Source organism: Loxodonta africana, chromosome 6, assembly GCF_030014295.1.
Source record: "Loxodonta africana isolate mLoxAfr1 chromosome 6, mLoxAfr1.hap2, whole genome shotgun sequence".
Taxonomy (NCBI): Eukaryota; Metazoa; Chordata; class Mammalia; order Proboscidea; family Elephantidae; genus Loxodonta; species Loxodonta africana.
This window is the reverse complement of record NC_087347.1, coordinates 45,596,015-45,619,710: the sequence shown is the minus strand read 5'-3', so window position 1 is coordinate 45,619,710 and position 23,696 is coordinate 45,596,015. Positions and strand designations below refer to the sequence as shown.

At 42.5% G+C, this 23,696-nt stretch overlaps 1 protein-coding gene across 2 annotated transcripts in view; it reads left to right on the top strand.

Moving 5' to 3' along the window:
• Positions 1-1,918: 1,918 nt before the first annotated feature.
• LOC100662726 (aldehyde oxidase 3-like) overlaps positions 1,919-23,696 on the top strand; it is a 98,830-nt gene continuing 77,052 nt past the window's right edge. The window contains exons 1-9 of one of the 2 annotated variants that reach the window (XM_064286338.1): positions 1,919-2,640; positions 4,191-4,258; positions 5,841-5,845; positions 6,335-6,431; positions 7,901-8,009; positions 9,744-9,870; positions 14,921-14,982; positions 17,602-17,682; positions 19,195-19,275. In XM_064286338.1, the coding sequence (XP_064142408.1) occupies positions 2,584-2,640; positions 4,191-4,258; positions 5,841-5,845; positions 6,335-6,431; positions 7,901-8,009; positions 9,744-9,870; positions 14,921-14,982; positions 17,602-17,682; positions 19,195-19,275 (687 nt within the window). In that variant the 5' untranslated portion in view covers positions 1,919-2,583. 2 annotated transcript variants of the gene reach the window in all.

Here is a 23,696-nt window from a genome sequence, read left to right as displayed (position 1 = left end):
TCTCCCTCATTTCACGCCTGTGCTACATGGTAGAGTGAGGGGACCCTTGTGACAAGCTGATGGAGAAAAGCCCGATCTTGGTTCACAGGTGGGTTGGCTCAGCATGTGGGTTTTGAACAATCAGATATAGATGTGGTCAATTAGAACAATGGGCCAAACTTAAAGTTACAGTCAAGCCTTTACTCACTTGCTACAACAGTGCAAGCAAAAGGCAAAAAGAGTTGCCAGCTCCCCAGCGCTCCATTTTTCCCCCACGGAATGACATGGTCATGTGGATGCAGTACAGATGGGGAATTCATCTCACTGCCAAGGAGCCCTGAACAAAAGGCTCCAACCTCTTCAAGAGTACCTGTGGGCCGGGGGTTAGTGGATCAGGTGGGGAGGGCTAGGAGTGGAAATGTACTGAGTCAAAGCTGAGAAAAATACCTCAGCCAAAGCCCTCAATACGGAGATTTGGTGGAGGTGCCTGAGAAGTACCTCAACCGAGGCTCCTAATAAGGAAACCTCCAAATGGAGGCCCCTGGGCTAGGAATGCAGCTGTGTGTATGAGCATAGTTGGCCTGGGAAGGAGCCTGAGTCCTTGGCTACAACTTCCTCCAAATGGAGGCCTCTGGGCTAGGAATGCAGCTGTGTATGAGCATGGATGGCCTGGGAAGGAGCCTGAGTCCTTGGCTACAACTTCCTCCAGAAAACTTCAATGCACTGTTGGGCACCAAGTCTGCTGTGGGGAGGGCAGCTTCCCCCAACAAGTCCTGTCAGGTAAAGTCTTATCATCGCCTATGTTAGGCCTGAAAAATCACACCTAGGATTGTAGCCTAGAGCTGGGCTCCTCAGTGAGTGAAAGCCAGCTATGGACAATGGCTGACTATACCTTTACTCAGACAGCCCCCCCCTCCAAAAAAAACCCCATTGCCTTGGAGCCAATTCCAACTCATACTGACCCTATAGGACAGAGTAGAACTGCCCTATAGTGTTTCCAAGGAGCACCTGATGGATTTGAACTGCCAACCTTTTGGTTAGCAGCTATAGCTCTTAACCACTACGCCACCAGGGTTTACTCAGCAGTGAGGGGAAATCTTCCCAATGGGTAGAGGTTTGAGTAGTGCACCTGTTATCCACTTCGTTTGGAAAATGGAGTGACCTAGAGTTAGAACATACACAGAATCATAGGTAGTAGTGAATGGTTTAGCCATCTGGTCAGGGGCCTGGAAAGGGAAAGGGACAAGTGGCACATGAGTGGATATATGAGAATAAATACCATCTATGAAGATCTTTTTATCACATCTTAATACCCACAAGAAATCTCCCACCATGCGAGAGGCACTAAACAACCAGTAAAAAAAGAAAAAAAAAAAATGACCTGGCCACTTGACATTAGCCAGAAAAGGAGAAATAAAAACATTCACTAATGTGTGGCAAGAGAAATAACCTCACAATAACAAGAGAAATGCCAGCTACAAAGTGGAAAAATGGGAAGTATTGGTAATACTCAGTGTCGGTGAAGGCCATGCAGAGACAGGCACTCTCACATACATGACTAGTTGTATTAGTTCACACATGTTGAAAGGCAATTTAGTTGGACCTAGCAGCGTGCATACCCTTCAGCTCAGGAATTCCAGTTTCAGGAATTCACCTAACAGAACTACTTAAATGTGCACAGATAAAATACAAGAATTTCATTGCAGCATTATTCGTAAAAAAAAAAGATTTAAATCTAAATCAGTAGAAGACTGTTTAATAAATTATGTCAATAATACCAATAGTTGACATTTATTAAGGGCACACTATGTGCCAGGCAAAGTTTTAAGCGCTTTATATGTATTCGTTGATTTAACCCTCACAACAACCCTGAGGGAGATATTACTGTTTTGTCCATTTCACAGGTGAGACAACGGAGGCACAGAGATCCTAAGAAAGTTTTTCAAAAAAAGGTAAATTTTGAAAGAGTATAAATTGCTCGTTTTCACGTTTTTGAAACACAAAAATAATGCGTGTATGTACGTACAGATCAATATGTACATGGGAAAATTCAGTGTGGATACATAGGGGTCTGGGGATAGTTAACTCTGAAAAGCAGAAATGAGGAGGGAGAACTTGCACTTATTGCTTGATTTTGTAAAGTAAGCATTAGTGTTGTTGTTTAAAAACAAACATATCTAGTGCCTAGGAATCCACCTGAAAACAGTACCTTTGCTTGATTCAGTTCCGTTTCATTGACTGCAGTAGGTTCTTGTTGGCTGTAAGAAGTCTTATTTCAGTGGGTTGCCCCCAGGGCAGGGAGAAGTGTAGGTTGTGCAAGAGCCCTGTTGAAACTGAATTTCCAAATTGGCTTAAGGGACGAGAAAAGTAGGGGTGTTGGAGGAAGGTAGGGAAATAAGAGGGTTGGGAGCATAGACAGAATTTGATTGGAGGAACACACCCGGAAAGCAGACCCAAATCTCTGCATTGGTACTGCCTTCCATCTAGCTGTTGATCCCTAGCAGGGAGTGTTCTCAGCAAGTATCTCAGTTCGGCACAGCAGCAAGTGTGAAGCCATCTCTTGCTTTTGATATAACTTCACAACATTCAGCCAGTTATTCTGGTATGATGTCTCACTCTAAGGAGTCAGATGAGCTTGTTTTCTTTGTAAATGGAAGAAAGGTAAGCTTTCAACACTGCTATTACTAAATTCATATGGAGAATGAAACCATGGTATAAGCAGTCTCTTATCAATGTTTTCCAAGAAGGTATTAGGTTCAAGTGACTGGTGTGTGAGCTGCAGGTTTGCTGTATGAGTATGAGAAGCCTTATATCAATCTTATATTTGGAGCTCTCTGAAGAGAGAGCAATAAGTGAGAGAGAGGAGGAGGGGGAAGAGAGAAGGTAAGGGAGAGGGGGACGAAGAGAGAGAGAAAGAGAGGAGAGGAGAGGACGCCTACTTGTGAAAGGTATTGGGATTGCTAGATGAAAAGCACTTGATTCCTTTGATGTCTTCAGACATCATTTTGTAGTTGAATTTGTATTCATCTAAGACTTAGGCCTCAACTTCTGTTTATCAGGACCATCTTCGTCTCTCTCCTCCTCCCCACTCCTCCCCAGCTGTCTCCTGAAACTTTTATACCACCACCACTACCACACACACGCACAAAAATTAAAAGCCTAAAATCTTCGGATCATTTGCAAATAGTTATAAAACTTTTGATCAGCAAGAATGAAAGAGAAGTAATACCGGGAAGTCAGGAATAAATTTCAGAGTTAGTTCCCATTTTAACACTTTGCTCCTTTAGGCAGTTGATTCTTAAATCACGTGAGAAAATGAACCAAATAATTTTTTTGGTCTCATTTTTGTTCTGAGTTCTACATATTTAAAAAAAAAAATTTTACATATTTAGTGAAGGCAAAATCCAGAAGTGGAATGATCGCTTTGCTTTTCACTGTCCTTGACACTGTGCCTGAACTGCAACCCAATATCCTTGTTTTCCGCACCACTGGCCAAGAGGAAGGAGTCAAAGCTGAAACAGAATTAACAGTCCTGTGTGCTGAACACTCCACATAAGCTAGGAAAAGGAACAGAGGATCAGGGCAGTTACATAACATGTGCAGGTCACCCAGTGGTAGAGGGACCTTGGTCTTCATCTGCCTCCTCCCAAAGTTTGTGTTCTTTCTCCTGTATCATGTCTCCTCTCTTAAGAAGTTGACAAATCTTCTAGAATCCCTTCACTAAAGAGCTGTGATGGTGGTTGTGTGAATGTTTCCCAGTGGGTGCAGATATGATGTTGTTTATCTCCTGCTGCCAAGATCTTGTTTGCTTAACTTTTCAAATATGAGCAAAGAACAAAGAGTATGTTTTGCAGGTGGTGATGGGAACCAAAGCTCTTAGATTCAGTTTTCCTTTCTTTCAAATGGGTGAACTCAAGAATATAAAATGTTTGTAACTACAAAGTGTTTCATAACCTTTTATTCTTTTCCCCAAACCAGTCTTGTGTTAATGTGCAAATTCTTGTTGGTTACCCTCTGAAACAAAGCCAAACATTTGCACTGCCAACACAAAGCCAAAAACAATGCAGTGTTATGTAACTTTCTAATTGCCAAGAGTGATATTTGATCAAGTCAGGCAAATAAGATCAAACACATTCTAAATGATTCTTACTGCTAGGAAATCAGGGGCTACAGGGAAGTTGCCTCAATCTATACTCATTTCCTCTGTACAGGTCATCGAGAGGAACCCAGACCCTGAAGTAAATTTATTGTTCTACCTGAGAAAAAATCATATCCTTTTGTTTGTTTGAGAAATCAAAGCAAATGAGAAACTCTGGAAACTTTGTTATTTCCCTTGCATTTATAGAACTTTTCCTTCTGTCACGGTTCATTGCAAACATTCTGATTGTGCACAGGAATGAAAGGAGTAAAGCAGGTGGTTTGTCTTGCAAGTGGAATGATATGTGACGATGGTTGCTGAGTTTAAGCAAGGATAATGATCATCTAGGGATCTTCTTTAAAATGTGAATTTTTCAAGTCTCACTCCTGGAGATTCTGATTCGCTCTGAGAAACGTTTGTTTATAGGGACCTCAGCCTCTTGGTCATTATCACATGTAGCTGAGGTTCTTGCCTTGGTCTCCAGGTCACTGCCTGGCCAACTGTGAGCAAGTGGTCATTGCCTGTTCAGCCCCTCCATAAACTGGCCAACAGAAGCTCTGGAGAGCTGCGGTCAGCCTAAATGGGCCAAAGTTGAACCACAAAGTGGGTTGACCAGTCTGCCTCCTGGAGGTCGTTTGATGGATTCCCAAACTTCAAACACAGGGTAAAGACAGGCACCCCTTCTAAGTTCAACCAGTTGCCATTGAGTCGACTCTGGCTCATGGTGACTCCGCGTATGTCAGAGTAGAACTGTGCTCCACGGGGCTTTGAATGGCTGATTTTTTTTGGAAGCAAATTCTCAGAACTTTTTTCTGAGGAATCTGTGGGTAGACTCAAATCTTCAACCTTTCAGTTGGCTGCCAAAGCCCTTAACCATTTTTACCACCAAGGGTAGGTTTAGAGACCAGAAAACACATCTACACCTGTACCAGCCAGCATCAGGAAGGACTCTAGGAGACACTGATTTTTGTTTAACATACACTCCCCCAATATATTTCAAAACAGCCCTTAGAAACTGAATGGGCAGTACCCTGTTTGTGGACATTCTTTCCATGTTGACATTTTCACATTCATATAACTGGATAAATGTCCCACAACAGCCTTGGGGTATGTCCCACACCCACCCAGACAACCTGCTCCAACTCACCTCATCCCTTCTACCCATCCTCCAATTATGAATAAACTGAGAGTTCAGGCTTCCTGTGTCAGTCCACTACAGATTTCTTCTTTTTTTATGACAAGCACTCGAAGTTACATTAGATTCTTTTTCAATCATTCTACATTTCCTTGTCGGAAGAGTTGGTATTGTGGAGGCTCCAATTAGATTGCAAATTTTCCGTTCTTGATGATTTGTATGCCTTTTGGACCTCTTCCCTGACTTTGTGTGAATTAAAATAAAATAGTGTTGAACTGAAGTCAAAGTTGGAGTCTTTCTAAACCAGGAATGATTAGGCCTTTAGGCTATCAGGAGGTCTCGATCCCTGATTTGGAGTTAGTTGACATAGCTGATTTCCTTCCTTTGGCAAATGGCTGCCCCTCATTAGTCATATGTTAATGGATAGTTTCTTGTGAGGTGTTACACTCTAATTTATACTTGGGCACCAATTGCTTGTAGAATGTCCTCGTTTCTTAGGGCTGCCATTACGAAATGCCACAAAGTGGGTAACTTTAAAAACAGAAATGTATTGTCTCACAGCTCTGGGGGCCAGAAGTCCAAGTGCAGGGTATGTGCTATGTTGATTCTTTCTGCAGGCTTCGGGAGAGGAACTGTCTCTGCTTCTCTCCTAGTTGCTTGTGGCAGCCGATCTTTGTAGTTCCTTGGTGTTCCTTTCCTGCTTGTGGCTCCATCTGCCTCAGTCGTCACGTGGCATCTACCTACTCCCTTTCTGTGTCTGTGCTTCTCTTTTATAACCACCACTCAGAGGGATTAGGGTTAGGACCCACCCTACTCAAGCATGGCTTTGTTAACCAGAACATCTGCAAAGAAAAACCTTATTTCCCCGAACAAGGTCATATTCACCAGAGTAGAGTTTAGGACTTCAACATACCTTTTGGGGGACACAATTTAATCCATTAAAATGTGTGGCCCAGGTATCTCAAGAAGGACTGTACCTATCCTGAAAGTGAAGTCATTCTCCCTATGTGTGAAAATTTAAGGAAATTTTAAAGATTAAGAAAGTTCAAGTTCCTTTTTTTACCTTGACTGTGGCCCTTCAGTCCAACTCACAGGGACCAAGTATGGCTGTGGAGGAGGGGACTGTGGTGCCTGCACGGTGATGATCTCAAGATACGACCCCATCTCTAAAAAGATCTGGTATCCTTGCTCCAAGACTAGAACATGTGACTCTCATGTTGATTTCCCACAAGATTTTTATTCCTGGCTCACACCTCACTCAACAAAGGAAGTTGAGCAACCTCAGTTTTTATGAGCTGAAACTAAAATAAACAACTTTCTGTGTTGACAAGGAATAAAATATACCAATGCTAGCAACAGTAATTTTACAGTTGTTTTAAAACTGAATCTTCAGAATTCAACTAATTCAGGGAAGGTGTGTCATGCAGATTCTGCACCCTGGTAGTCTTAGTTGTTCTTAGCACCCTCATTTTGCAAATATATGAAACTGAAGCTCTGTGGGAATTTGTCATTTAATCAAGACCATACATACAGCCAGTGGGTGTTAGAGCCTGAGATCCAGGCCTGTCTGTAAAGCCCAGATTCTCCCTGCTGTATACCATCCCCCCAGGACAGGTCTAAAAGTCTGCTGCCCCCACCCTTCCTAATAATTCTCCTGAAGATAGATGACCAAATCCTGGACCAAACTCAATGTCTCTCATTCTGCTCTTGAGAGGTGCAATGAGTGCATTCAGCAGTCTGAATATCTGCGGAAATGCCCAGTTGTCCTGATTATTCATCAAACCAATGAACTACTCCTGTCTTTGAGAGTAGAAAGGTGAGCCAGACAAAGTTACCTGGCCTCATGAACTTGTCATTGTCAGCAGCCTTTCAGTTGGCCCTCAACTCATGGCAATGCCATGCACAACAGAAGGAAATGCTGCCCAGTCCCATGCTACGCACCAATGTGACCCACAGGGTTTTCGCTGACTGATTTTCAGAAGTACAATTACCAGGACTTTTTTCCTAGGCTATCTTTGTCTGAAAGCTCCCCTGAAACCTATTCAGCATCATAGCAACCCATAAGCTTTCACCGATAGGTTGGGTGGCTGTGTATGTGGTGCATTGGCCGGGAATCGAACCTAAGTCTCCCGCCTGGGAGGTAAGAGTTTTACCACTGAATCACTACTGTTCCCAATCATGGAGCTTACACTCTGGTGAAGTTATTGACTGACTTGGTTTTCAGGTAGTCTCATTTAACTTCTTCCCCGTATCTTTCTGGCTCTGTATAAGACACAGATAACCTAGAGATTGTTTGAAGTGTATCAAGCTAATTATTGGACCAGCTTTCACAACTGACAAACTGAAAAGGGAATAAGTAAATTGAGGGTAAATAGAGAACATTTCAATTCCTGACATTGTTTAGCTAAATAGTTTGGAGGGTAAAATGGCTTTCTTAATCCCATATAATACAGCATTTATTTTTAGAGAACCATACCTGAATTCAAAATAATTTATATGATAGCCTAGCTTTAATGTACACTCAATTAATTATATTCATGGCAAAGTAATTATTACTATAATCATCTAAATACATTTTTCCTTTTCATTTTTTGGAAACTACTGTCACTGTTCCAATTTTTCTCGGCTTTGCTGTATAAACTCTGAAGTCACTTCTCGGTCACCGCCTGCCTGGTGCCCATCTGCTCTCTGTATGGAGTTGCTGTCACCACCGTGGAAGGTGTCGGAAGCATTAAAACCAGGATTCACCCCGTGCAGGTGAGAGCATGTCTTAACAAGTTTAGGACAAACATGACTTTAGGTGACTTCTTCAGTTGTCCAAACGAAGGCTTAGCATGGCTCCATAGAACAAAGACGGCATTTACAACAAAAAAATATTACCCTTCTCTCAATTTTCTTTTTACTTCTGCAACTTTTTTTTTTTTACTATTACTATCTGAAGCTTATTATACTTCCATATTAAAAAGCAAAGATGTCACTTTGAGTTCTAAGGTGCACCTGACCCAAGCCATGGTGTTTTCACCATATGCATGCAAAAGCTGGACAGTGAATAAGGTAGACCGAAGAAGAATTGGTGCCTTCAAATTACGGTGCTGGCAAAGGATATTGAATATTCCATAGACTCCAGAAGAATGAACAAATCTGTCTTGGAAGAAGTACTGCCAGAACGCTCCTTAGAAGCAAGGATGGTAAAACTTAGTCTCACATACTTTGGACATATTATCAGGAGGCACCAGTTCCTGAAGAAGGACATCATGCTTGGTAAGGTAGAGGGCTGGCAAAAAAAGAGGAAGAACCTCAGCGAGGTGAATTGATACAGCAGCTGCAACAATGGGCTTGAACATAGTAGCGATCGTAAGGATGGTGCAGGGCCGAGCAGTGTTTCATTCTGTTATATGTGGGGGTCACTGTGAGTTGGAACCAACTCGATGGCACCTAACAACAAAAGCATGCTTCCATAAAAATGGGGAGGCAGTGGTGAGGAGGTAGTAGCACACAATGTGGGTTCCTTCAGACGCTCTCATTGCCTCAAGGAAAAGGTCTCCCTCCAGGGATGCTTTGGATCATATGCACAAAGACAGTGGAGGGAAAATTCCCATTTACCTTGATTCCATTTAAAAAATGTGGAAAACAAGGATGCGTATTCTGTGTTTGGTCTGTGTAAATAAACATGCTACTAATTCTAGATAGAAAAATCAACTTAGGGACCTGAATATTTTAGTTTGGCATTTGTTGCCAATCAAGTCGTCAATCAAGTTTGCTATTGTTGTTGTCTTTTTTTGGCATCTCACAAACCAAGTTAGAGACATGCTGGGGGCAAGGACTATAAAATATCTTCCCACACTGCAAGGAATTGGTGCTCCATAAAGGTTGTTTTGAGACCACTGAACCAAAAGCCAGAGGGAAAGAACATCACTGCCTGCTTGTCCTCTGTCTCAGCAGGCACCCTTGCGCCATCAGAGACCTGCCAGCTGGGTATGTTGGTCTCAGGGCCAAGTTTGTATAAGATTTTTAAAACTCATGTGATGACGTTTCCTTAGTAAAAATGTCCAAAAGTGAATGAAACACCAAGTATCCTCAAAGATCAGAACAAAAAATGAGAAATGGAAAACCTGGAGCTTTCTTCACAGACAGAAGCCCTTACAATAAATCCTTCCAATTCAACCTTCCTACCTTCCTCAAATGATAGTAGAATGAGGGAAATAACAAAAGTAGGTAATCTCAATTTCTGTGGTCTTAATTACATCTAAATTGTGCCCTTGAATTAATCAAATGGATTGTCATTGAGGACTTCCTCTCCCAACTACCTCAATGGAATCTCTTTCCAGAAAGCTTCCTTCATCATCTTAAACGTGGACAATCAGCACTTCAGTTGATAGCGTGTGCCTCCCTTTAACTGTGCCAACCAGAACCCCCTGTTTCATTTCAAAAAGCCTTCTACCCCTAAGCACTTAAGCTTTCATGCCGGACCCCTGTGTTCTTTACTTTCAGGAAAGGATTGCTAAAGGTCACGGCACCCAGTGCGGGTTCTGCACCCCAGGAATGGTGATGAGCATCTACACTCTCCTGAGGAACCACCCGGAGCCCTCCACAGAGCAGTTAATGGAAACCTTAGGTGGTAAGTCACTAACCTCTTAAACTGTCGTAAAGGAAATGTAAACTTAGCTCCATCTTCAGCCTCCTCCTAACAAGAGGAGCAGGGATGCTAGAGAAGTTTCCTCCAAGGGATTAGGCCAAAGGGCTCGACAAAGATTTATTCATTGACCTTTATGCTCCACACCTCTTGAGTGGTATTCACAAATATTATCCACCATCTTCCCCTCCCCCATTTAACAAGCTAGGAAACTGAGGCAGCCAGCCGGAAAGCAAAGAATTTTTCATGTAACTATTACATTCTTGGCACCATATCAAGTGCTTATGGTAATTTTTAGAGTAATATATATTTGGTAGCATATGCTTATTGAAACAGTCTGTGTGTGGGTGTCTGATGCAATTGCAACTTATTGGAATGGTGTTTGGAAATGTTAGGACTTCAAAATCTTAATTATGTACTTAAAGCTAGCCAAAAGGGGCAGTGACGTTTTGGGCTTTTTTATTTGTTATTGTCGCTGTTGCCACCACAGTTTTCTATTTTTTTTTAAGTATGATTAATGCTTAAGAAATCATAGACTCTTGAGAATTAGGAAAAACTCACTTATGATCCATAAACTTGCACTCAGTTGAAACGCCCTAAGGCTTTTTAAATGCCATCTCCCCTTTTTGTCCTCTTTGAACCTCATTTTCCTTGTTCAATTTCATATTTGCATTCTATCCTGTCAAGATACTTTCTAATCTTAATTCTATTCTCTGCAAATATGATAAACATTTGACTTCTGTCTCTGCATAAGTCATTAATTGAAATATTGAGCAAAATAAGCCAAGCGAAGAACTATGAAACATTAAAAAAGTAGTCAACACTGGATACATTTGTTCAATCAAGTACAAGTACAAATCCTTCTTCAGCATCATACATTCACAATTCTTCGTCCTCTCCACAGAAGAAGCGTAAACCAAACCGGTTCCCATTGAGTTGATTTGGACTCATGGCGACACCATGTGTTTCAGAGTAGAACTGTGCTGCATAGGGTTTTCCGTAGCTGTGATCTTTCAGGAGCAGATCATCAGGGCTTTCTTCGAAGGCACTTCTGGGTGGATTCAAACCTCTAACCTTCCAGTTAGTAGCTGATGCCACCCATGGACTCCTAAAGAAGGCGCTATCAAATGCCTTGTGAAATCGCCACATACTGTGTCTATGGCACTGATCGGATTCTCAGTCTAGAAATCTTATCCCAAAGGGAAATGAGGCTAGTTTTCTCGGGTGCTCAATCTCCCCTAGGAACCACTTCTCCCAGACCCTCTAGTCAAGAATCCACTGGAGAACAGATCCAGAAAGTTGCTTCAGGGCAAACTCAACCTCGTCTACAGCCATCATTTTCAAAACCAGAATCAATAGTTGCCCCCGCCCAGTGTTTTCATTTTATGATTTCTCAGAAACTGCTAACAATGGTTTCACAATCTCACCTGCAGATTATCTCAAGGCCATGGGGCATAATTCACCTTGATCTGACACACTTGAATGAATTTAAAGAAGCTAAGTGTTTTAAAATCTCTGTGTAGCTTGGGCTCCAAGTCTTTTATAACTGTGCTTATTTGATACTTTCAGTTTTACCAAGCAATCTCTTTGGTGAGAAATATGGAAGCAGAAATAGGAATGAGGTAGTTTTGTCTTCTCTTTGACTTTAGTATTGTTACTATTACTCAGCCTTCATTGAGCAGTATATCTGTTCTCTTTCTGATACTTTTTGTTGCTGGTAGCATTTTCCATAAAATATATCTCAGTCTGGTGTTTAGCCAACTTGACACTGTTTTGCACACACTTTTTCTCTCATTGTCAGTCTTGCCCAATTACTTTCATCATTTGTTCATGTCCTTTCTTTGTCTGAGCTGACAAGAGAGCTCTCTGATTACAGTGCCGCTCCACACCCTCCAACTCCTTATTTCTACCTTATCCAGCGCATAAGCAATTGTATCTTTCAAATTTCATTTCCAAGAGCTTCCTATGCCTTTTTGTACTATCTTTCCTTCTTACAGTTTCTGAACAATGGAAGAGGGCCCATTGCTCTGAACTTTCTGAAATCAGCTTTCTGCAAGCACGTGGCCTTGGAGAACAGTGGCCAGGATTCTCTTCCTCTTGGTATGAACCTAAAGATGCTCTCTCCCAATATTCTGTCACTTTCATGTCACAAATTTTGTGGTTAACTTGATAGCCATTTTCTTCTGTGATTCCTCTCACTTTTGAGCCATTCAAGAACTTTTTAGTCCCTCTGAGTGGTGCAAATAGTTAACGTACTCAGCTGCTAACTCAAAGGTTGGAGATTTGAGTCTACATAGAGGTGCCTCAGAAGAAAGGCCTGGTGATCTATTTCTGAAAAATCAGCCACTGAAAACCCTATGGAGCAGAGTTCTACTCTGACACACATGGGTCACCCTGGATCAGAATCGACTCGACAACAACTTTTTCTCCTTCTTCTCCTGCTCCTTCTTTTAGTAGAGGTTGACCTTCTCAAACCTGGGTAGTTGAAGAATCTCTTTCCAGCTGTATCTCTCTCTGTTCTGGTTTTGTAATCTGCTTTAGAGAAGTCCCTTTCATACCCTTTTTCTAATTGGACCTGGTGGGTTGTATTGTCCAACACCACACTCCCCTGACAACTAGAGGCTAGATGTTGGTTCAACTGGAGATGTGAAAGGATAAATCCCACACTACAGGCTGCAGATGATGCTGAAATTAGGGGGTCAGACAAGCCAGAAGTCAAATAGCAGTTAAGCGTTTGGCTGCTAACCAAAAATTCGGCAGTTCGAATCCACCAGCTGCTCCTTGGAAACCCGGTGGGGCAGTTCTACTCTTTGCTATAGGGTCGCTATGAGTCAGAATCAACCTGACAGCAAAGGGTCACCTGATTGTTAGAGGCAGTGGTGGTTTCAGCGGTAAAAGTCTCACCTTCCATGCAGGACACCCCAAGCACAATGGAACACAACAATGCCTGTCTTCCACCATCCCCATGATTGGTTGGGGCCTGGGCCATTGTGATCCATAGGGTTTTTATTGGCTAATTTTCAGAAGTAGATTGCCAGGCCTTTCTTCCTAGTTTGCCTTAGTCTAGAAGTTCCACTTAAACCTCTTCAGCATCGTAGAAACACACAAGCCTCCACTGACAGACACATGAGGGCTGCACAAGAGGTGCATTGGCCAGTAATCAAATCTGGGTCTCCCATATGGAAGGCGAGAATTCTACCACTGAACCACCAATGCCTGAGTACCAGCATTTACACCAGTTCCCTGAGCCTCAGTTGCCACAGGGCAATGCAGGGAAGGCCAGCTGATGCCTGCACATGCATTACAGGAAAAGAAACCTGAGCCTAGGCAACTCAAGTCTTTATAACGGGCAGTAATCCTGCCTGATCTTTTTTTTCTTTTTTTTCAAAACCATGTATCATCTCTTTATTATAAGAAATGAAGTGTCACGGATAGAGTTGAAATCCTAATCCCCAATCACACTTCCCTCCCATCTTTCTGTCCTACAGGTAACCACTTTATGACTGATACATATCGCTGTTATTTTTTTGTTGTTGTGCTTTAAGTGAAAGTTTACAATTCAGGTCAGTTTCTTATACAAAAACTTATACACACATTGTTATGTAACCCTTGTTACTCCCCCTATAATGTGACAGCACACTCCTCCTCTCTATCCTGTATTTCCCGTGTCCATTCAACCAGCTTCTGTCCCCCTCTGCCTTCTCATCTTGCCTCCAGGCAGGAGCTGCCCACATAGTCTCACGTGTCTACTTGAGCTAAGAAGCACACTTCTCACCAGTATCATTTTCTGTCTTATAGTCCAGTCTAATCTTTGTCTAAAGAGCTGGCTTTGGGAATGGTGTTAGTTTTGAGCTAACAGAGAGTCCGGGGGCCATGTCTTCTGGGGTCCCTCTAGTCTCAGTCAGACCATTACGTCTGGTCTTTTGACTAGAATTTGAGTTCTGCACCCCACATTTCTACTGCTCCATCAGAGGCTCTCTGTTGTGTTCCCTGTCAGCGTGGTCATTGGTGGTAGCCAGGCACCATCTAGTTCTTCAGGTCTCAGGCTGATGGAGTTTCTGGTTTATGTGGCCCTTTCTGTCTCTTGGGCTCATATTTTCCGTATGTCTTTGGTGTTCTTCATTCTCCTTCACTCCACGTTGGTTGGGACAAATTGATGCCTCTTAGATGGCCACTTGCTAGCTTTTAAGACCCCAGACGTCACTCACCAAAGTGGGATGCAGAACATTTTCTTAATAAACTTTGTTATGCCAATTGTCCTAAATGTCCCCTGAAACCCTGGTCCCCAGGCCCCCACCCCTGCTACTCTGTCCCTTGATGTGTTTGGTTGTATCTAGGAAACTTCTTCGCTTTTGGTTTAGTCCAGTTGTGCTGACTTCCCCTGCATTGTGTGTTGTCCTTGCCTTCACCTAAAATCCTGCCTGATCTTTGGCCCAGAGGGAGACACTGTATAGTGTACAGCCTCGGAAGATAGAGACAGTACCTCCCTTTGGAGGCATGGGCAGAAATGCATACTGTTTAGTATAATAAAGACAAACATCCTCAAAAACGTAGTCTGGAACAAAGGCAGCCAGGGCCTCTGCTCACAAGATGTACGCATCTTTGACATGTAACTTGTACCCATTGTAGGGGTTTCCTCAGCCGGTTATCTTTTCACTGATTTCCCATTCTGGAGCCCTGGTGACACAGTGCTTAAGTGTTCGGATGCTAACCAAAAGGTCAGCAGTTCAAGTCTTCCAACTGCTCCTTGGAAACCCTATGGGCAGTTCTATTCTGTCCTATAGGGTCACTATGAGTCAGAATCAATGCAAGGGGTTTGGTTATTGGTTTTTTGGTCCTTCTCCAGAGTACAACCCCAGAAATACATCCTAAATGTCTTTAGATGACATTAGTTCAATCTAAAAAAAGTCCTGGTTTTTAAATATGATGGGGGGAAGGGGTGGGTAGGGGAAGTGGTCCTGGCTATGGAAGAGGGAGACATGCCAAGGGCAGAGAAGGAGCCTTTGGTTGAAACAATGTATTTCCTTCTATCCAGGTAATTTATGCCGCTGTACTGGATACAGACCCATTGTGGAGAGTGGGAAGAGTTTTAGTCCTGTGAGTATGAAAAAACAGATAGCAGCTGAGCCTGCTCCTCTCCTGAATAAAACAGCAAAGCATCACACCTGTGATGCGATGGAATTGGTTTTCAAGGAAAGCACAATATCGTGTTTTAGAGACTCAGAGGTTTACCATTTTGCCCATCTCAGTGAGGGTAACTAGATATTTTTCTCCGAAATGTAGACAGGTAACACCTTAATGGCTTTTTTGAAGGTGAAGGTTATGAAATAGCACATTCTAAGTGAAAATGGTTGAGGCCATCTTCCTAACGTCTAGCTTTGTGATAGCGAGATTCAGAGAAGAGTCCATTTCTCACACGGCCATTTCAGCAGCACTTTTTGTGAGTCGCTGCCACAGTGAGGCATTTTGTGAAATAAATGCCCATATCCTCTCTGCAGGTGATTCCATCTTTGATTAGTACTAATAGTATTTGGGGAAGAGAGAGAAACCATTTTCATCTTTCATGGTGTGTGGCATCAACAGCCCCTAGCAACCTGCAACTTCCATAGAGCACTAGTTTCAGACCTTCCTCCACCTGCTCTCTGCACACACACGCCCCAAAAAACCTGTGGTAAGTAGCTGGAAAGACCATTGTGGTTTGCTGTAGAGTCAATTTTCAGTTCATAGAAACCCATGTAACAGAGTAGAACTGCCCCATAGGGATTTCTAGGGTGTGATCTATGGGAGCAGATTGCTAGGTCTTTCACCCTCACAGCTGCTGGGTGGGTTCAAACTGCCAACCTTTGATTAGCAGCTGAGCACTTAATTGTTGCACCACCAGGGCGCTTAGGAAGACTATACGATATGGCACCGTTAATTTTATATCTATATACATTCTTTTTCCTGCCAAGATAGATCCTAAAAGCTGCAAAAAGTAAATATCCAGAGATGTTTGGATTTGTATATTCTTAAAAGGATGTGGAAAAGTGAGAAAGAGTTAAAATGATGCCTAAAGGGGACCTATAAAGAAATATGCTTAAAGGAAAGCGTGGGGACTGGAGACCTACGCAAATAAAATTGACACATGTGATCCATGTAAAATGTTTATTGTGGTACAGCTACACATGTTAGTATTACCATCTGCTTGAATTGGAAAAGCAAAAGAAGTTGCAATGAGATCTATTTATGTGTTTGTTCATTCATTCTTCAATTCGTTCATGCATTTCTTCATTTATTTGAAATTATGTGTTATAGAATCTAGCTACCTTCCGTCATCACCTGTATTTCATTTTCAGTTTCCTCATGGATTTAAAGATTCTTTGAATCAATGTAATTAGCTAGAGGTCTGGGTCAAATAAACAAATATTTGTGCTGGATTCCCTGGCTGAAATAGATGGGAGGAGGCATGGATTCAACCAAAGAAAGAATTTCTCAGTGGAACCCAATCCCAGGAAGAATTCCTCAGTGGAACCCAATCCCAGGAAGAATTCCTCAGTGGAACCCAATCCCAGGAAGAATTCCTCAGTAGAACTCAATCCCAGGAAATATTCCTCAGTAGAACTCAATCCCAGGAAGAATTCCTCAGTAGAACCCAATCCCAGGAAGTACTGCTCAGTGGAACTCAATCCCAGGAAGAATTCCTCAGTGGAACCCAATCCCAGGAAGTATTCCTCAGTGAAACTCAATCCCAGGAAGAATTCCTCAGTGGAACCCAATCCCAGGAATAATTCCTCACTGGAACTCAATCCCAGAAAGAATTCCTCAGTGGAACTCAATCCTAGGAAGAATTCCTCAGTGGAACCCAATCCCAGGAAGAATTCCTCAGTGGAACTCAATTCCAGGAAGAATTTCTCAGTGGAACTCAATCCCAGGAAGTATTCCTCAGTAGAACCCCATCCCAGGAAGAATTCCTCAGTGGAACACAGTCCCAGGAAGAATTCCTCAGTGGAACTCAACCCCAGGGACTCGGTGGCAGCTGGAAGGATATTTTTCTGATTTAGGAGGCTGTGCCAGGGAAACCCTGGTGGTGTAGTGGTTAAGAGCTATGACTGCTAACCAAACAGTTCGTAGTTGGGAATCTACCAGGCGCTCCTTGGAAACTCTATGGGGCAGTTCTACTCTGTCCTAAAGGGTCACCATGAGTCGGAATCGACTCAATGGCAATGGGTTTTTTTGGTTTAGGAGTGCCAGGCCTTTCAGCCCTCCCCTGGGTAGCCTGTACCCCACTCCTCTATCTGGAGGAGGTATTTTAAGGATTGAATGTTTGTGCAGCTCTGAGAACAACGCCTGGAATGCGGTAGATAATCAAGACATTGTAGTTATTATTCATAACTAGAGGGAATATAAAATTTTGTTTCACAAACATGAGCTCCATTGTCAGCATGCCTAGCTTCAAATTCTGGTTCTGCTATTTTCTAGCTCTATAATTTAGCTAAATGACTTAACCTTTCTAAGCCTGTTTTCTCATCTGTAAAATGGGGTTGTGACCACAAGACCATGTCTGCAAATTACAAAACATCATGCCAAACACATATTAAGTGCTCTACAAAACCTCTAAAACAATTACTATAGTGATCACTATGACATTCACCATTATTATTATCGATACTATTACCTTTTGTGGTACATTACGACTCTAGGATTCTCTGACTTTGCCACCATCATTTTCTTCTTTAGAGTTCATCTTGCTGCCAGATGAACAAGGAGGGGAAATGTTGTTTGGATCAGGAAGAAAACGAGCCTGAGAAAAAAGCTAATGTAAGTCTTTTCCTCTCCTTTTTCAGCTTCGGCTTTTCATATTCGTCTTCAGTGCATCCCATGGCACTGAAAGGGCTTGGATTGGTGGTAGAGGGGGCTTGTGAAAGTTCTCAAAATAATTCTTTCTCTCCCAGTCTTTCTATCTCTTTCCTTCCGTTAACCCTCAACCACTGCAAACCCAAGACTTCCTGAAAGGAAGGAATCCTCCATACTGGGGTGCCAGTAAATAATAACTGTTCAAAGATGGCACCAGCATGATGATACCAGCTTTGGCAAGAGAGAACCCAGCTCAAGTCTCAGCCTTGTGACTTTCCAGTTCAACTGTAGCTTTCTTCTTGGTAGGGATAGTACTTCAAGAAGATTGTTGGGAAGATTAAATTATACATGTAAAATGATATACATCAAACTCTGGACACAGTTACTAGCACGTAGCAGTTGCTTAGTAAATGCTAGTTTTTTCCTAATAACCGATGTTTGGAATTGCTGTAAAATCAGTCTTGGCAAAAGATGGCTCACAGAGTGGATGGGAATTAGAGAGTGTCCTGTCTCCTACTAGTCTCTCCTCTAGTGTAGGGACCTACCTGATTTCTTTCTAATATTCTACAAATAACCTCCATCTAAATCTGTGCTGGCCAAAAAGAGAGAGTGGAAGGAGGGAGCAGGCTGTCTCATGGAGGGGAAAGTAATTGGAGTATGTAGCAAGTTGTATATGGGTTTTTGTGTGAGAGACTGACTTGATTTGTAAACTTTCACTTAAAGCACAATAAAAATTATTTAAAATAAGTAAAAATAAATCTGTGCTGGCTACATTGCTCTTCTCTCCCTCCTCCAAGAAGCCTCTGCCACCACTTGCTCCCCTGATCCCCTGCAGAGCTTACTGTTTGTATCACTCTTTTGACACCGAGCTTCTGCTAGTGGTAGAATTCTTGCCTTCCATGCAAGATACCCAGGTTCCATTCCAAGCCAACGCACTGCATGTGTAGCCACCACCTGTCAGTGGAGACGTGTGTGCTGCTATAATGCTTAACATGTTTTAGCAAAGCTTTCAAACTTGGGCAGACTAGGAAGAAAGACCTGGTGATCCACTTTTGAAAATTACCCAGTGAAAACCCTATGGATGACAATGGTCCGATCCACAACGGATCGTGGGGATGGCACAGGACTGGGTGCCGTTTCACTCCATTGTACATGGGGTCGCCATGGTTGTTGGCCAACTTGATGGCAGCTAACAGTAACAACAAGTTGTAATTCATTTTTTCTCAGCTGGTCCCGGTGCCAGGCACTAATCAGAAGCTTAAGAACTGCCGGTTTCCTTCTGCCAACCCCCGGTCTTCGCCAGCCAGAGTAGAACTGAAACGCTGGTCCACATTTCAGCCCCTCGTCTCCCTGGCACCCAGCTCAGACCCTTTAAAACAGAAGAAACTCAATACTTGGATATTAATGACTATATTTATCACCCTTTGACTTTGTTTTTACCATAAAGACTAAAACATCACATTTTTTTTTGGTAAGGTTTGCACCAAATTGTACGAAAAGGAAGAGTTTCAGCCCTTCGACCCAACCCAGGAATTCATATTTCCACCTGAACTAATGGTATGTTCTTTTTCACCTAATTTATTTCTGTAAGGGAATAATCAGCCCTATCAGTTTCTTCCCAGTTTCGTGTCCACTGCCATTTGCTCCCGGTATCTTTGCATTCCTGTCACCCTCGGTAACCTGTGAAAGGCATGTTTCCTCCCAGGCCTTGCCCATGGGTGGATGTACTTTACCTCTGATCTTTCATGTGATAGAGCTCACCTCCCTCAGGGCAGCACTAGCAGAGTCCATTCTGACATACAAGTATCTTTATTAAAATTCGGGTACAAATCGTAAACAGGAAAGGAAAGTTACAAGTTCACAATCTTGTATTACGTAATAGCTTGGCACAAGTTTAAAGCATTTCACTGCCTCCTCTTATTTTATTTTTTAAAAAGTTGTTCATCCAGGCATCCCTTTAATTCACTTGTATTTGTTTCACAGAATTTATTGGGGACCTCATGCACTGAGCTAGGCACTTGAGACACAGAAATGGCAAAACCACTTGCCCATAAGGAAGTGGTAATCAAGTGGAGGAGATAGTCAGATGTGTCAATAAAATTAACAACGGAATGTGAAGACGGTTCTCACTGAGACCTGAGAACGGGTTCTGGGAGTAGAGCAGAGAGCAAGAGTTTGGCTGGGGGGACAGTCAGAGAGGCTTCTCCACAGAGCCAACTTGAGCTAAAACTTGAATTATAATAGTAGTGATCAGAGAGTGGGGAAGGGCAATGAATGGCTCATGGAAAGAGAACTCTGGGCAAGGGGAACATCATGAGCATAGGCCTGTGGCTTTGCAGAGCATGGAACTTTCAGGAAAAACAAACAATTCCAAATGACTAGAACATGGCATGTTGGAGGTCCATTGCCCCAAAGTATGAATCTGGAAAGGGAGGTGGAGGCCAGATCCTGATGGGCCTTTATTATACTTAGATCTAAAGGGTATACGTTTTTTGCACAGGGAATGGGGAGCCATTGAAGGATTTTAAGCAAGGGAAACTCACAAACATTTGCTATTTTGAAAGATCATCTCGGCTGTTGTATGAAGACTGGAAGGGATCACAAGTGAACACAAAGTAACAGGTGATCACCACGGCAGCATAGGAGAAAGACAATGGCACCCAGGATTAGGATCCTGGTGGTGTGGCTGGAGAGAAGGATAAAGGGGAGAGATGTTTAAAAGGTAAAATCAACAGTGTGGATTGGGTATGGATGACAGAGGGAGAAGGGTCATGGGCGACTTTTACGGTTACAGTTTGCCCGACAAGATGCTGAGTTAGAGATACTGGTATAGAGCCACTTTTGAAAGAGCAGATCAGGAGTTCAGATTTTTACATACTAGATAGACATCCTTTTAAGAAATTCAAAGGAAAATGTTAAGTAGGTAGCTGGAAGCTCAGAGGAGAGGTCAGGGCCAGATGTATATATTTTCAAGTCATTGGGATCAGAACCGTTAGTATCAATGAAAGCATGGCTGAGAAGAGACCCTGGGTCTAAGCCTTAGGGAATTCCAACTGTCGTAGTGCTGAACAAAACTTACACTCTGTTGAAAGTGAAAGCAAAGAGTTTTACTGGAGGATTGGAAGAACTCCAGCTGGGCAACTCAATGTAATGCAAGATCATAAAATGTTCCAACTTTCTGAGGAACAAGTGAGATTTTTATAGAGAAAAATGTGGAAGAGAATACATGACCATAATCATGCTTGGAATTACACATGCCTACAACAATGGGCTCAAACATAGCAATGATTGTGAGGATGGGGCAGGAATGGGCAGTGTTTCATTCTTTTATACATAGGATCTCTGTGTATCAAAACCGACTTGATATCAACTAACAACAACAACAACAAAAGACAGTCTCGAGTTAAAATCTTACAAGGTTAGCTCATCTATTTTCTGACACAGACTTCCTGGAGCCAACCTGCCAAGCAATTTTCTGAGATATCTACATGTACATTCTTCCTGGGGCATGCTCCGCAAGCATTCTCCCGAGACTATCTTGATAAACATTTCCTGACGAACATTCTTCACAAACCACATTCTTGCTCCCTTCATTGTTTTTTGAGGGCGGTTAAAGTTTTACAAGGAGTAACTGGTCACCAGACTATAAATCACAGATTATATTTTTAGGGAAGTGGAAATGAGAACTCATTGTTAGGTGTCCTCCAGTTGGTTCTGATTCCTAGTAACCCTATGTACAACAGAACAAAATATTGCCCAGTCCTTCGCCATCCTCACAATTGTTGTTATGCTTGAGCCCGTAGTTGCAACCACTGTGTCAATCCACCTAGCTGAGGGTCTTCCTCTTTTTCACTGACTGTCATGAATTGAATTGTATCCCCCCCAAAATGTGTGTATTAACTTGGTTAGGCCCTGATTCCCAGTATTCTGTGATTGTCCTCCATTTTGTGATTATAATTTTATTTTAAGAGGATTAGGGTGGGATTGTAACACTGCCCTTACTTGGGTCACCTCCCTGATCCAACATAAAGGGAATTTCCCTGGGGTGTGGCCTACACCACCTTTTATCTCTCAAGAGATAAAAGGAAAGGGAAGCAAGCAGAGAGTTGGGAACCTCATATCATTAAGAAAGCAGTGCTGGGAGTTGAGCGCGTCCTTTGGACCTGAGGTTCCTGCGCTGAGATGTTCCCAGACCAAGAGAAGACTGATGACAAGGATCTTCTTCCAGAGCCAACAGAGAGAGAAAGCCTTCCCCTGGAGCAGGCACCTAAGTTTGAACTTGTAGCCTACTTACTCAGCTGTGAGAGAATAAATTTCTCTTTGTTAAAGCTATCCACTTGTGGTATTTCTGTTATAGCAGCACTAGATGACTAAGACACTGACCTTTTACTTTACCAAGCATCATGTCCTTCTCCAAGGACTGATCCCTCCTGATAACATGTCCAAAGTATGAGACAGAGTCTCGCCATTCTTGTTTCTAAGGAGCATTCTGATTGTACTTCTTCCAAGACAGATTTGTTCATTCTTTTGGTAGTCCAGGGTATATTCAGTATTCTCCACTAACACCACAGTTCAAAGGCATCAATTCTTCTTCAGCCTTCCTCATTCATCATCCAGCTTTCATAAGCATATGATGTGATTGAAAACACCATGGATTGTGTCAGGCACACCTTAGTCTTCAAGGTGACATCTTTGCTTTTCGACACTTTAAAGAGGTCTTTTGCAGCAGATTTGCCCAATGCAACACATCTTTTGATTTCTTGACTGCTGTGTCTGTGGGTAGTGATTGTGGATCTAAGTAAAATGAAATCCTTGACAACTTTAATTTTTTCTCCATTTATCATGATGTTGCTTATTGGCCCAGTTGTGAGGATTTTTGTTTTATGTTGAGGTGCAATCCATACTGAAGGCTGTGGTCTTTGGTCGTCATCAGTAAGTGTTTCAAGTCCTCTTCACTTTCAGCAAGCACTGTTGTGTCATCTGCATAACGCAGGTTATTAATGATGCTGCATTCTTCTTCATATAGTCCAGCTTCTTGGATTATTTTCTCAGCATAGAGATTGAATAAGTATGGTGAAATGATACAACCCTGAGGCACACCTTTCCTGGTTTTAAACCATGCAATATCCCCTTGTTGTGTTTGAATGACTTCCTCTTGATCTATGTACAGGTTCCTCATGGGCACAATTAACTGTTCTGGAATTCCCATTCTTCCCAATGTTATTCATAATTTGTCATGATCCACACAGTAGAATGCCTTTGCATAATCAATAAAACACAGGTAAACATCTTTCTGGTATTCTCTGCTTTTAGCCAGGATCCATCTGACATCAGCTATGATATCCCTGGCTCTACATCTTCTGAATCTGGCTTGAATTTCTGGCAGTTCCCTATCAATACACTGCTGCAGCCCCTTTTGGATGATCTTCAGCAAAATATTACTTGCGTACGATATTAACGATATTGTTTGATAATTTATACATTCGGCTGAATCACCTTTCTTGAGAATAGGCATAAATATCAATCTCTTCCAGCTAGTTGACCAGGTAACTGTCTTCCAAGTGAGTACTTCCAGTGCTGTGCCCATTTGTTGAAACATCTCAATTGGTATTCTGTCAATTCCCGGAGCCTTGTTTTTCCCCGATGCCTTCAGTCGGGGGAAATTCTTTCTGGTATAGTGATTAACCTTCCATCTTCTTTTGATGCTTCCTGCATTGTGTAATATTTTCCCCATAAACCAAACACCCAGTGCCATTGAGTCGACTCCGACTCATAGCAACCCTATAGGACAGAGTAGAACCGCCCCAAAGCGTTTCCAAGGAGTGCCTGGCGGATTCGAACTGACTACCCTTTGGTTTGCAGCCGTAGCACTTAACCACTACGCCACCAGGGTTTCCATTACAGTCCTTCAATATTGCAACTCAAGGCTTGAATTTTTTCTTCAGTTCTTTCAGTTTGAGAAATGCCAGGCGTGTTCT